At 40.2% G+C, this 15673-nt stretch overlaps 1 protein-coding gene across 9 annotated transcripts in view; it reads left to right on the plus strand.

Moving 5' to 3' along the window:
- Positions 1 to 15673, plus strand: part of ABCC9 (ATP binding cassette subfamily C member 9) — a 169795-nt gene that overhangs the window by 110639 nt on the left and 43483 nt on the right. For all 9 annotated transcript variants that reach the window (XM_042247430.1, XM_060413321.1, XM_060413319.1 and 6 more), the window contains 2 exons: positions 4210 to 4367; positions 9918 to 10010. In XM_042247430.1, the coding sequence (XP_042103364.1) occupies positions 4210 to 4367; positions 9918 to 10010 (251 nt within the window). The remainder of the gene's footprint in view (positions 1 to 4209; positions 4368 to 9917; positions 10011 to 15673) is intronic.

A 15673-nucleotide genomic window follows, 5' to 3' on the forward strand; every position in this document is an offset into this window, starting at 1 on the left:
ATTCATTTCCAAGTCAAACCATTCAGTTATCATGGTAATCCAACCTATGCCCCAACCAGTAACACTGAAGAAGCTGAAGTTGAACAGTTCTATGAACACCTACAAGACCTTTTAGAACTAACACCCCAAACAAGATGTCCTTTTCATTATAGGGGGCTGAAATTCAAAAGTAGGAAGTCAAGAAACACCTGGAGTAACAGGCAAATTTGGCCTTGGAGTACAGAATGAAGCAGGGTAAAGGCTAATAGAGTTTTGCCAAGAGAATGCACTGGTCATAGAAAACACCCTCTTCCAACAACACAAGAGAAGACTCTACACATGGACATCACCAGATGGTCAACACCAAAATCAGATTGATTATTCTTTGCAGCCAAAGATGGAGAAGCTCTATACAGTCAGCAAAAACAAGACCAGGAGCTGACTGTGGCTCAGATCATGAACTCCTTATTACCAAATTCAGACTTAAATGAAGAAAGTAGGGAAAACCACTAGACCATTCAGGTATGACCTAAATCAAATCCCTTATGATTATACAATGGAAGTGAGAAACAGATTCAAGGGACTAGATCTGATAGACAGAGTGCCTGATGAACTATGGACGAAGGTTCCTGACACTGTACAGGAGGCAGGGATCAAGACCATCCCCAAGGAAAAGAAACGCAAAAAAGCACAATGGCTGTCTGAGGAGGCCTTACAAATAGCTGTGAGAAGAAGAGAAGTGAAACCAAAGGAGAAAAGGAAAGATATAAGCATCTGAATGAAGAGTTCCAAAGAATAGCAAGGAAAGATAAGAAAGCGTTCTTCAGTGATCAATGCAAAGAAATAAAAGAAAACAAAAGAATGGGAAAAACTAGAGATCTCTTCAAGAAAATTAGAGATACTAAGGGAACATTTCATGCAAAGATGGGCTCAATAAAGGACAGAAATGGTCTGGACCTAACAGAAGCAGAAGATATTAAGAAGAGGTGGCAAGAATACACAGAAGAACTGTACTAAAAAGATCTACATGACCAAGATAATCATGATGATGTGATCACTCACCTAGAGCCAGACATCCTGGAATGTGAAGTCAAGTGGGCCTTAGAAAGTGTCACTATGAACAAAGCTAGTGGAGGTGATGGAATTCCAGTTGAGCTATTTCAAATCCTGAAAGATGATGCTGTGAAAGTGCTGCACTCAATATGCCAGCAAATCTGGAAAACTCAGCAGTGGCCACAGGACTGGAAAAGGTCAGTTTTCATTTCAATTCCAAATAAAGGCAATGCCAAAGAATGCTCAAACTACTGCACAATTGCACTCATCTCACCAGCTAGTGAAGTAATGCTCAAAATTCTCCAAGCCAGGCTTCAGCAATACATGAAGCATGAACTTCCATATGTTCAAGCTGGATTTAGAAAAGGCAGAGGAACCAGAGATCAAATTGCCAACATCCACTGGATCATGGAAAAAGCAAGAGAGTTCCAGAAAAACATCTATTTCTGCTTTATTGACGATGCCAAAGCCTTTGACTGTGTGGATCACAACAAACTGTGAAAAATTCTTCAAGAGATGGGAATACAGACCACCTGACCTGCCTCTTGAGAAATCTGTATGCAGGTCAGGAAGCAACAGTTAGAACTGGACATGGAACAACCAGACTGGTTCCAAATAGGAAAAGGAGGACGTCAAGGCTGTATATTGTCACCCTGCTTATTTAACTTCTATGCAGAGTACATCATGAGAAACGCTGGGTTGGAGGAAACACAAGCTGAAGTCAAGATTGCTGGGAGAAATATCAATAACCTCAGATATACAGATGACACCACTCTTATGGCAGAAAGTGAAGAGGAACTAAAAAGCCTCTTGATGAAAGTGAAAGAGGAGAGTGAAAAAGTTGGCTTAAAGCTCAACATTCAGAAAACTAAGATCATGGCATCTGGTCCCATCACTTCATGAGAAATAGATGGGGAAACAGTGGAAACAGTGTCAGACTTTTTTTTTGGGGGGGGGGTGCTCCAAAATCGCTGCAGATGGTAACTGTAGCCATGAAATTAAAAGACGCTTACTCCTTGGAAGAAAAGTTATGACCAACCTAGATAGTACATTGAAAAGCAGAGACATTACTTTGCCAACAAAGGTCCGTCTAGTCAAGGCTATGGTTTTTCCAGTGGTCATGTATGGATGTGAGAGTTGGACTATGAAGAAAGCTGAGCGCTGAAGAATTGATGCTTTTGAACTGTGTTGTTGGAGAAGACTCTTGAGAGTCCCTTGGACCGCAAGGAGATCCAACTAGTCCATTCTGAAGGAGATCAGCCCTGTGATTTCTTTGGAAGGAATGATGCTAAAGCTGAAGCTCCAGTACTTTGGCCACTCATGCGAGGAGCTGACTCATTGGAAAAGACCCTGATGCTGGGAGGGATTGGGGGCAGGAGGAGAAGGGGACGAACGAGGATGAGATGGCTGGATGGCATCACCGACTCGATGAACATGAGTTTGAGTGAACTCTGGAAGTTGATGATGGACAGGGATACCTGGCTTGCTGCGATTCATGGGGTCACAAAGAGTTGGACACAACTGAGTGACTGAACTGAATTGAACTGATATTTTAGGGAATATTTCAAGGATGCCTGGTTTAGTCTTAGGTACTTAGGCCTCCAGAAGTTTGTCCTGAAATTAAAGACCTCAGAGTCTGAAACTGGATCTCTCTATGAACAGACTCTTTAGGGTGATTGAGTGAAGATTTAGCAAATTCAGTCCTTTCCTTTTTTGATTTTCCAAAATGGCCTCAAGAACACCTAAATTACTATCAATTAAGGTAAAGAATGGTGCATGCAGCTGACTAAAATATATGTTGAAAATTTTTTAGGTTTTCACAGTATGGGTGTCAGATTATGCTGCACCTAAAACACTTCCTAAGGAGTACGTATAGGAAAAGAAGAGACAGAACACTCCTTATTTGAAAGATGACACTATTGCTATCTAGAGAGTTCAGGCAGTTGATATGAAAGAATCAACTAGAAAGTTCAGCAGAACATTTACATTAGACGTGATACAAAAGCCAGTAACTTTCTCTCCACCAATTAAAAAATTATGTGAAAAATACATTTAACCTATAATAACAGCAAAAACTATGAAGATAGAAATGAGCCTAGTATGAAGAAAAGTGATTCAACTATCCTGGAAATCATAAAAATCCTGTGTGTGTGTCTGTGTGTGTGTATACTTTCCTTATCAGATACCTAAGAAATACTATGAAATTAAAACACTCAAACAACAACAACAACAACAACACTCTAATGATTACAGAAAACAAGTTGATGAAAAGAATGAAACTGAGAACTCAAAAACACTAGTTTATCTTGACTCAGTAATAATGGGAATGTTTTTTCAGTAACATTGGGGCAATTGTGTTGGGGCAATTAACTATTTATAAAATACACAGCAAATTCACTTGTAATAAAGGAGGCCATCTAATAACATAAAACTATAAAATAAAATGTAGAAGAGTAATTTTAGAAACCATGGGGAGTGTCTTTATAAGACATAGAACTCAAAAACAATAAGAAAAAAAGCCAACAGAAATGACTTTAAAATTTTAAATTTCTATTGAGGTAAAAGCACCATATTTAAAATATAATACATTCTTTGGGAGAAAAACTGGCAACTCATGTAAAGAAAGAGGATAAACATCAATGATATGTAAAGAGCATCTAAAAATCAATAAGGAAGATAAACAATCCAGTTGAAAAGCATGCAAAGAATATAAGGAAGCAATTAAAATTATTAGAGGGATAGCTAAAGAGTTTTTAAATACTATTCAGCCTTTAAAAAGAAATAGATTTGTATAGAGTGGCATGGGAAGGTTTACAATCCATCTTATTCAGTAAAACAAAGCAAGCAAATGGACAAATGAGGTTTAGAGTTTATGTTTATGCTATTTATATTAAATAGTTTATGCTATTTGTTTAAAAACCCCATAAGATATTAATAAATAGGTAGATAGGTAAATAACTGACCACTGGTTAAGCAGATAGGTAGAAAGATGGATAAATATGCTAAACAATTGGAAGTGAGTGAAATTGAAGGAGTGATGAATTGCTTACAATGAAAATGTTTATATATTAATTTTGGAACTAATTATGTAACAATATAAAATCAATGTGTTGTTGCCTTATTACCAATGTTTTATTTGAGCTAAAACATTTTCCCTTCAAACTACCTTCTTAACAGCATATCCCTCCAACTTTGGAATCTCTAACTCGGTCAACACTGCTCTGTGTGTCTGCAATTGGCATGATTTCTTACGCTACCCCTGTGTTCCTGGTTGCACTTGTGCCTCTTGGGGTCGCCTTTTATTTTATCCAGAAATACTTCCGAGTGGCCTCTAAGTAAGTAAAGCACTGCTCTGTTCATCTTCAAAAGCCTGTATATTTGATTGACTATGATTCAGATTTGCTATAATGTTTTGGTGGCTCAGATGGTAAAGAATCTGCCTGCAATGCAGGAGACCTGGGTTCGATCCCTAGGTCAGGAAGATCCCCTGGAGAAGGGCATGGCTACCCACTCCAGTATTCTTGCCTGGAGACTCCCACGGACAGAGGAGCCTGGCAGGCTACAGTCCATGGGATCGCAGAGTTGGGCATGGCTGAGTGACTAACACTTTCACTTTTCTCCAGATAAGGTATGGAATTTGGAAAAGAAACAATTTAACTTAATGAAACCTATCCTGATATTATGTTTCATTTAGCGAGATATTTTGTTTCCATGGCTCCCCTTGTGGCTCAGCTGGTAAAGAATCCGCCTGCAATGTGGGAAACCTGGGTTCAATCCCTGGGTTGGGAAGATCCCCTGGAGAAGGGAAAAGGCTACCCACTCCAGTATTCTAGCCTAGAGAGTTCCATGGACTGTATAGTCCATGGGGTCACAAACAGTCAAACACGACTGAGCAACTGTCCCTTTCATTTTGCTTCTGTAATTGGTTGTCTGAGCCTTTACATAGTACTAGACTCCTGTGAACAAGTTGATTGATCTGGCTGAGTTTTAAGTCCATAGACTATTTTTCATTCCATGGCCCTTTCTCTGAACATGGCAATGACAGAAAATTTATGAAACCAAAGATAGTCCCAAAGGATAAGTAATTTAATATTATATTCTGCAAGTGGGGAAATAAAAATATTTTCAAATGAGTAAAATGAACTCTGTAAAAGATTAGTAGAAGTAAAAAAAGCTAAAGGGATAAATCAGAGTGATAACTATAAAAGCAGAGAATCTTGAATGTCTGGTAAGAGTACTGTAACTTTAAGAGGAAAATTTCCAACTTTAATTGGAAATTTCCAGATTGGGTTATTTAACATGCCCTTGAATATCCAGCCAAATGAAAGATAGCCGTGAATTTTAAATTCTTCTGCTAATATAAGATTTATCATTTGCTGAGATGTTGAATAATTAAGTGAAATATAGTAGTAGCTGTTTTGAAATTTCCAGTTTAACTTTGAAGTTCTGCCTTAATGGTACTGTAAATTTTATATCATTGCAGCAATCTCTTTATTTCAACAAACACTTATTAGGCATTTAGTGTGCTGTAAATAACTGCACAAGCCATGTGGCAGAGGAAGAGATCAACATGGCAAGAAGCAGCTCCCAAGAAATCACAGTTTCTTGGGAAGATAAAACATAAATAAGGTAACCCTCATATGTGGATTAAGTGCTGGAATAGGAAGCCAGACATAGAGTTTATTCAGTAAATTGAAAAGATTTAATAGGACTTGAGGGCAGGGAGGATGAAAAAATTCTCTCTCTCTCTCTCTCTCTCTCTCTATATATATATATATATATATATATATATATATATATATATATATATATATATTAATTATATATATATATATCAGTTAACAGGAAAAAGCAGGATAAAGATTGGGAATCTCTGGATTATACCTGCAAATTTTTTTTTTCATGCTACATTTCATTATTCATTCAATTTAGAGACAGGCTGATTTACCATTAATCTCTGTAGTCTTGTCTTTTCCAGAATGTTACATGATTGGAATCATATAGTATGTGGTCAGATTTCTCTTAGAAATAAGCACTTAAGATTCATCTGTGTCTTTTCATGGCTTCAAAGCACATTCATAAAATAGAATAGTATAAAAATAATTTATCATTGAATAATATTCTATTTTATGAATTGCCATATTTTGTTTATCCATTTACCTGTTGAAGGACATCTTAGTTGCTTCTAGTTTGGGATTATAAATATTATGAATGTGTGTGTGCATACATGCTCAGTTGTGTCTGACTCTTTGCAACCCCTTGGATTGTAGCCCTCCAGGCTTTCTGCCCATTGAATTTTCCAGGCAGGAATGCTGGAGTGGGTTGCCATTTCCACCTCGAGGTTATTTTCTCCACCCAGGGATCAAACCCACATCTCCAGAGTCTCCTGCATTGGCAGGTGGATTCTTTAGCACTGAGCCACCAGGGAAGCCATTGCTATTATGAGTAAAACTACTGTAAATATTTGTATGGAGATTTTTGTGTGGACATAGGTTTTAAAATTAGTTGGGTAAATACATGAGAGCATGATTACTTGATAGTATGGTAAAACTGTTTAGTTTTATGAAAAACTGAAAAATTGGCTTCCAAAATAGTTGTTTATTTGCAATATTTCTGAAAAAAAAATGTTGTTTCTCCCTTGGGGCTATGAATTAGGATCCCTCAAATGTTAGGAACATATGTTAAACCTAACGTGCCTTTTGATCTCTAGCCTCTTCTCTTTGCTCATAGAAAATTCAGACCAGAAGGAAGAGGCTAGCCATTACATTTGCTCTCTCATTTCTTCTGGTATTACTGTTGATGTTGCTTGCTGGAGGGGCAGAAAAGTTCAGTCACTTCCTTTCTGCTGGCTGTTTCCAAATCTCTTTTTGCTTTCTCACCACTGATATTCAACAGTCATGTTTGACTTCAGACTCATGCTCATGTGGACCTGTTTTCATCCCTGGGCAATAGAAATTGAGTACAGAGGCCAAGCAAATAATCCTAGTTCTTTACAGATTTTAATTGCTAAGTCTTTTCATTATTGTAGATTATTAAAATATGGAAGGGATGGTCATTTTTAAAGATTGAACTTTGATAATGGATTATAAACCATTTTTATTTGAAATTCTCTGGTCATTTGCAAATAGGACCACATCATATTAAATCTCATCCATAAAAAGAAACCTCTAGATTGAGGTTCTAAAGAAAACACTCATATTGAAAATCTTGAGCAATTTAACACACTATTTTGTAAACACCGAAGGGAATTAAAGTGGGGGACTTATTGTTGTTCAGTCACTCAGTCATGTCTGACTCTTTGCCACCCCATGGACTGCTGCAGGCCAGTCTTCCCTGTCCTTCACTGTCTCCCGGAGTTTGCTCAGATTCATGTCCATTGAGTCGATGATGCCATCTAACCATCTCATACTCTGCCGCCCCGCTCTTCTCCTGCCCTCAATCTTTCCTAGCATCAGACAGGAAATGCCACTGAATTTCGAATATCTAACATCAAAGGCCCATGTGTAGCTAGCTCTGTAAATAAGCTTTCCTATTTATAGGAGAATAAGGTCAAACTGTACCCTCACCTTTCTGGTTTCATAAAACACAGTCCTGTAAAAAGAGGTTCCTCTTTCCTCATCTTTTCCCCTTCATGTCAGACCTCAATGTAGTGACCACCTGTTGCTTGTGTCAAATTTACAAATAGCCACTGAGTTTTCTGTTTAACAATCACAGACATTACATTCCTTCATATTCATCCTCCTCTTTACCCCTCTCCTTCCCTCCCCTCATTGAGTTTCTGAAGTGAGAAATTCATTTTAGACACTCACAAAAGGACTTTGCCTTTGGTCATGGGAGAACCCAGGCAGTCCCCAAAGATCTAAGATTATTTAACAGTTGAAGATTATGTAACAAAGTAATCAGTTCCATTGACTGACAGGTGAATATCAGCACTGCTACTCTTGATTCCCTCCACCCCAAAAACCTAAGAAAGACAGAAAAGAAAGCTGAAAAGAAAAATAAAATCATGTTTTGAAATGTGTGATAGAACTGTTAGCCTTCTAGAAAGGCTAGCTTGTGTGATTTACAAAGTTGTCTAGAGTGTGCATCTTTATAGAAAGGGTCTGATTCAGGCATTTGCCCACCAGCCATTCACTGAGCACTTTATTTACCTAAAAATATATATTAACACTTGGAGGACCAGTGAATGCCAGTTCTATTTAGGGAGGAACTCAATCTCATTGTGGCTGAAGCCAAACTCATTATCTGTCTCTTCTGGTATCTTTATTCTCTGTCTCCCATCTTCCAAGTCTGCTAAGTAACAAACAAACAAACAAAGCATACTTGACTCCCCTCTCTTTTAAAATTTGTTTTATTTTTAATTGAAGTATAATTTACAATATTGTGTTGGTTTCAAGTGTACAGCAAAGTCGTGTCAGACTCTTTGTGGCCCTATGGACTGAAGCCTACCAGGCTTCTCTGTCCATGGGATTCTCCAGGCAAGAACTCTGGAGTAGGTTGCCATGCCCTCCTCCAAGGGATCTTCCTCACCCAGGGACAGAACCCACGTCTCTTATGTCTCCTGCATTGGCAGGCAGATTCTTTAGCTAGTACCACCTGGGAAGCCCATGCATGTCCATGTATATACATATACTTTTCCAGATTCTTTTCCACTATAGGTTATTATTACACAGCATAGTTCCCTGTGCTATACAGTAGGTCCTTGCTGTTTACCAATCTATATAGTAATATGTATATGCTAATCCCAGATTCCTAACTTCTCTCTTCCCAATCGCCTTTGGTAGCCATAAGTTTGTTTTCTGTGTCTGTGTGGCTCTTCTCTCTTATTCATTCTGCTACAATGAGTTGACTGTAGCAGTTTAGAAGGCTGCTTCTAATAAGCTATCTCACAATCTCCCCCTATATTAAATTGTACCAGCATCACACCTAATTCAGAATTTTTGAAAAGTTCTGATAAACTGTCCTTACTCATTCTCTTCCATCCTTTACACTGCCTCCAAATTATGCAGCTTTCAGCAACCTCGGGTCATTTTATTTCTAGTCCTCAGTGATTTTTCCCAGCCCATTCAGGATCTTCTACCGTCTAGCCCCTCCCCCCATTGCTTGTCCAGCCTTTTCCCATGACTGGGAACATCCCCAAAGGACTCTGGTCACCAGCCAGATTGAATTCGCCAGTTCTTTAGTCCTCTGTACTTGCTCTGGTTTGTTCCCTTAGCTGGAATGCACTTCTTGTCTGTTTGGTTGAAGCACACTGCTCATGCTTGAGGTTTGGCCTAAGTAACACCTGCTCAAAGAAAACATTTCCCATCTCCTACATTAATTGCTCCTTCCTATGTGTTCCCATAAAAGTTTACTTTAACTGTGATACAAAATTGATATTTTTTGTACAACACATCACATTCAGCCTGGACCCATGTTTATTATGTAATATTTATTTTTCTCTTCCTCTTTAGATTATCAGCTGTTGGATTTTTTTTGTTGCATGTTGGAGGAAAATATGTGCGTTGGCCAAAAAGTTTGTTCAGATTTTTCCAAAAGATGTGATGGGAAAATCCAAATGAACCTTTTGGCCCACCCAGTAGTTACTCTGGCAAATAATAACCTTAATTTAGAATGAACAAAGCCCCCAGATCAGACAGTAAAGAATCTGCCTGCAGTGCAGGATACCCGGGTTCAATCCTTGGGTTGGAAAGATCCCCTGGAGAAGGGAATAGCAACCCCACTCCAGTATTCTTGCCTGGAGAATTCCAGGGACAGAGGAACCTGGCAAGCTACAGGCCTTGGTGTCTCAGAGTTGGAAACGACTGAGTGACTGACACACACACACAGTATTCTTTGAGTCTGAATGAGTGTAAAGTTCATTTTTGTACTCGTCTCTGTCCTAGGGACCTCCAGGAACTTGATGACAGTACCCAGCTCCCTCTGCTTTGCCACTTCTCAGAAACTGCTGAAGGACTCACCACCATTCGGGCATTTAGGTAAGTAAACATATTTTCATTTTGTTGATTCTGCAGTTACATCATCAACGAATACTTGCCTACAAATAACAGATCATTGCTCCCATTTTCCGAGGCCCACTGTGTGTATGCCTCTGTTCTAAACTAATAGTAAGAAAAACATGACAATAAATGATCACAGAGTGCTTCCCACGTGGCTCACTGGTACAGAATCTGCCTGCCAGTGCAGGAGATTCGGGTTCAATCCCTGGGTCAGGAAGATCCCCTGGAGAAGGAAATGACAACCTTCTTCAGTATTGTTGCCTGGGAAATCCCATGGATAGAAGAGTCTGGCGGACTGCAGTCTATGGAGTTGCAAGAAGAGTTGGACATGATTTAGTGACTCAACAACAACAACAACAAATGATCATAGAGTTTAGTTATTTGAAATTTTAACAAAAATAAAGAAAGAACTCAGCATCATGTTGGGTAGATACTACCTGTGTGATTTAGGCTAGGCTTTTGAATTCCCTAACCTCATCTGTGGAATAGGGAAAACCATTTTGCTTTTTAGGGTTTTTGGATTCATTGATATAATGCATGTAAAGCATTAGGGCTTCCCTGGTAGCTCAGCTGGAGTGAATGTACCTGCATTGCAGGGGAATCTGGTTCAATTCATGGGTCCAGAAGATGCCTGGAGAAAGGATAGGCTACCCACTCCAGTATTCTTGGGCTTCCCTTGTGGCTCAGATGGTAAAGAATCCATCTGCAATGCAGGAGACCTGGCTTCGATCCCTAGATTGGGAAGATCCCCTGGAGAAGGAAACGGCAACACACTCCAGTATTCTTGCCTGGAGAATCCCATGGACAGAGGAACCTAGTGGGCAATAGTCCATGGGGTTGCAAAGAGTTGGACAGGACTGAGTGACTTTCACTTTTCATATAAAGCATTGGCTTCCCTTGTGGCTCAGTGGTAAAAACTCTGCCTGCAGTGCAGGAGATGGTGGTTCAATCCCTGGATTGAGAAGATCCCCTGGAGGAGGCAATGGCTACCCACTCCAGAGCCCTTTCTGGACAATCCCATGGACAGAGGAGCCTGGCAGGCTACAGTCTGTGGGGTCACAAAGAGTTGGATGTAACTGAGCACACATCTAAAACATTAACCACAGTGATTAGCAAAGAAGTAATATAGAAGCTAAAATACATGCATTAATAATAATGATAAAAGAATGTTATTACACCAAAGTTACTTCAGACTTTAAATAGTTTTCTTCAATGTCGGTAAACATTGAAGTAATATCCCAAGATTTTCATCAAAAGAGTTTGCTTAATACTCAAAAAATTACCTGACTCTATTAAAGGAGATCAGTCCTGGGTGTTCTTTGGAAGGACTGATGCTAAAGCTAAAACTCCAACACTTTGGCCACCTCATGCAAAGAGTTGATTCATTGGAAAAGACTCTGATGCTGGGAGGGATTGGGGGCAGGAGGAGAAGGGGACGACAGAGGATGAGATGGCTGGATGGCATCACGGACTCGATGGACGTGAGTCTGAGTGAACTCTGGGAGTTGGTGATGGACAGGGAGGCCTGGCGTGCTGCAATTCATGGGGTTGCAGAAGTCGGACATGACTGAGCGACTGAACTGAACTGAATTGATTTTCCCTTTTCAGGTAAAATCAGAAAAGGAGTTGGCATCCTTGAATGTTATATTTAATCTAGAAAATCAACTTCTTAAAGTGTTATATCTTTCTGCAGTGCTAAATGCAAACCTGTAGTGATTTCAATCAGAGATTTTTCTAACCTAAAAAATATTTAAATCACATAAATGTATATATATATATATATAATTGAGTCAAAAGTAGAATATAAAGATACAGATTTCATAGTGGAACATTTATACTTTTTACAGTGATGTGTTTTCCCATCAGAGTGTGCAATACCTTTTATTGGAGATGGCAGAATCATTGATTGACTCTGAGTGTAGGTATTAAGACATAAAAGACCCTGATTCTGGGAAAGATTGAGGGCAGGAGGAGAATGGGATGACAGAGAATGAGACTGTTGGATGGCATCACCGACTCAATGGACATGGATTTGGGTGGACTCCAGGAGTTGGTGATGGACAGGGAGGCCTGGTGTGCTGAAGTTCATGGGGTCGCAAAAAGTCAGACACAACTGAGTGACTGAACTGAACTGATTAAGACATAATTTGTGTTCTAATAGTATGCAGCACTGCCCAGTGGTAATCATAAGCACACCATGTTAAGAATTTCATTTTTTCACCAAAGTTCTTTTGAGTTAATTTATTTGAGTTTTGAACACATGCCAAGTGCTAGTCTTGGAATGGATATAGAAAGACTCCAAAGATACGGCCTTTTATTTCTACCCCAGATAAATACCACAGGGAATATAGCTGGGATAACATGGCAGGTGGGGAAGAAGCAGTGACCTGATTCAGGCAAGCTGGCAGGTGGAACAGAAAACAGCCTCTGTCTTCTCCCTGAAGAACAAGTGAGGTCATTTACTGAGAATGATGAGGACTGGACCATGTAAAACATCTTGAAGAAAATGAGCCTGTTCTCAAATGAAAGAGGAACTTGACTGAAAGTCAAGACTTAGATTTTTCATTTAATCATCTATTCTTCACTAGACACATGAGCAGAATTTGGCTTGACTGTTCCTAATTTTACATCAGGAAAATTCTAGGGAGCTCTAAGAAGGACAAACTATTACATCACCTACGACTGGAACGAGGCTTCCCAGGTGGCTCAGTGGTGAGGAATCCACCTGCCAAGGCAGGAAATGCAGGTTTGATCCCTCGATCAGGAAGATTCCCTGGAGAAGGAAATGGCAACCCACTCCAGTATTCTTGCCCAGAAAATCCCATGGACAGAGGAGGCCAGTGGACCTCCTCCACGGGTCGCAAAGGGGCAGACACAACTTAGCGACTGTTAAGAATCAAACACATTCTTTTTAATCTACTTCTTCCTCTCTTTCAGGCTAGTAAGAGTCCCCAGAGTCGTCAGCTCTCTGGAAAGTTTGTATTTACTGATTAGGCTGCTTTCCTCCCCTGCGTTCAGGGTTCATGGTGTACTCAGAGGCAGCATGAACTAACCTCAAGTAGTTTACCATCAGAGGATCACAGTTAAATTAGACTGAGATTTCAGTGACCTTTCCTACTTTTTTTTTGGTCTGACAGAATAAAGGTCTAAGAATGTTCAGAAGATGAGCTGGATGTGGATGAAAAGATACAGACTGAGTGTGTCAAAGTTTCCATTAGGAAAACAGAAGGGTTCTTGCCAAATAGAAACACACAGAAAGAATGTTCGCTGCATTTTCACCCCTCCCCTTTCACTGCTACTTCAGACTGTTGCCAGCTCCATTTGCAAACTCTTTAAGAGTGTATCTGCAACAATATCTCCAAACTAGAGGGAGAGGAAGAAGAGCCCCAGACAAAACACTTTGTCACAACGAAGTGTTGGATGTTCCTCTCAACTGGAGTCCATAGGCTTCGGTCCAAGTTTCCCCCTCCCCACATCTCTCCATCACCACAGCCCTCTAGGAAGAGGGACCCTGACTCCAGCTCCTGAACTTGTTTTCTCATTTCTGTTCCTTAGCTCATGTTGTTCCCAATACTTCCAATGCTTTTGTCCCTTCTTGTCCACCTGAAAAATTCTGTGAACCAGTGAAGTTCCTCAGTCGTGCCGGACTCTTTGCGATCCCATGGACTGTAGCCTTACCAGACTCATCCATCCATGAAGTTTTTCAGGCAAGAGTGCTGGAGTGGGTTGCCATTTCCTTCCCCAGGGTATCTTCCCAACCCAGCAATTGAACCCAGGTCTTCCACGTTGCAGGCAGATGCTTTACCATCTGACTCACCAGGGAAGCCCCCCCCGCCAAAAAAAAATTCAGCCCATTTCTTAAAACCTCATTCAGTCCATCCCAGAGATAGCTTTATCCATCTCTCCCCACCTTCCACCCTATTCCCTGCCATTCTGGTCTTCTAGCCAGTGCAAACTTTCATCTTCCTTTATATTCACGTAGCATTTTTCACATAGGGCCATTATGATTGGCTTCTGGGTTGAGCCATCTTTACTTTTCATACTACAACAACACCACACTTCCCTCTTTCACTACCCAATGTGCTTCTCTAGGGCAGAGGTTGTGTCTTGTTCATACATGTATGTTGTAATGTCTCACTTTGAGTTCATGCTTGCTAAATGTTCCTGAATGAGTGGGTGAAAATCCACCCAATAATGCAAATGCAGAATTGGATATATCTGTTCACAGTTGAAATCCACTATCTCAGTAAATCCTATACTCTGTGAGTCATCCTATGTTAATTATTCACTCTGTCCCTGATGGCTCAGCTGGGAAAGAATTGGCCTGCAATGTGGGAGACCTGGGTTTGATCCCTGGGTTGAGAAGGTCCCCTGGAGGAGGGCATGGCAACCCACTTCAATATTCTTGCCTGGAGAATCCCCATGAACAGAGGAGCCTGGTGGGCTACAGTCCATGGACATGACTGAGTGACTAAGCACACATGTCTGTATGAGGGTCATGATGAGGGCAGTCCTGTTTCTCTGTCTGGTCGTTCCGCCTAATGTATTGCTGTTCAGTGCAGGTCCTCCTGTGCATGGCATTTGGGTCAAGGCCACATAACTCAAAGTGAGGTAATTATTTGGCTCTGATTGTCAAACCCTTTAATTATCGTAGATCAGATGTTGCTGTCTGACTCAATTATCTGATTTTTCTGGTTTGGCATGTTGGAATGATCAGATTGACTGGATAAATCTCAACTATCTGCTTTATATTGGCCTGTATGGATGGCTTCACCGGCCAAGTGAACACCCCACCCCGGACTTCTTCATTTTTGACATAGTAATAGTTTATTGTAAACTTTTGCAAATTGATTGAAGATTTGGGGGTGGGGAGGTGGTACTTGGAGCAGTCTTTTATCTACTAGGAATCACCATCAGGCTGTCAGATGAAATTTGGTTATTCTCTGCAAACATAACACATAGACAGGAGGTCTCTGTAAGATAAGTCGAAGCCACAGAAAGTTGAATTTGGCACTTTGTCCAACCTTCCAATCAGTTATTTTGTTTATATCATCCAGCTTTCCATTGTTTCTGTTACCCAGGGAAAGTAATTGAAAAATAAAAAGAGACTATTTTTGTGATGTAGAAAAGATTTATCAACATGGAACGTGAGTTTCTACGAGAAGTAGCTCCCATGTTCAAATGGATGAAGTTTCTTTTTAAAAAATATTTATTTATTTTTCTGCATCAGGTTTTAGTTGCAACATTTGGACTTAGTTACTCTGCAGCATGCAGAGTCTTAGTTCACTGCCTAGGGGTCAAACCAGCATCCCCTGCACTCCCAGGCAGATGCTTAACCACCAGACCACCAAGGAAATCCCTGGATGAGGTTTTTATTAGAAATTTCCTTTATAACAAAGGTTACACAGAATTTGGTCTGATTATGTTGACTACCAAGAATGAACTTAATTTGACCCAGCATCAGTATCTAAACTGTATGAGTCAAGTTGTTGTTTAATTGCTAAGTCATGTCCGACTCTTTGCAGCCCCATGGATCTTCTCATAGTTCCAGGGATCGAAACAGGAGTCTTCTGCGTTACAGGCAGATCCTTTACCATTGAGTCACCAGGGAACGTGTGTGTGTCCTGCTGCTGCTGCAGAGT

This window comes from Ovis aries, chromosome 3 (assembly GCF_016772045.2).
Source record: "Ovis aries strain OAR_USU_Benz2616 breed Rambouillet chromosome 3, ARS-UI_Ramb_v3.0, whole genome shotgun sequence".
Classification (NCBI taxonomy): domain Eukaryota; kingdom Metazoa; phylum Chordata; class Mammalia; order Artiodactyla; family Bovidae; genus Ovis; species Ovis aries.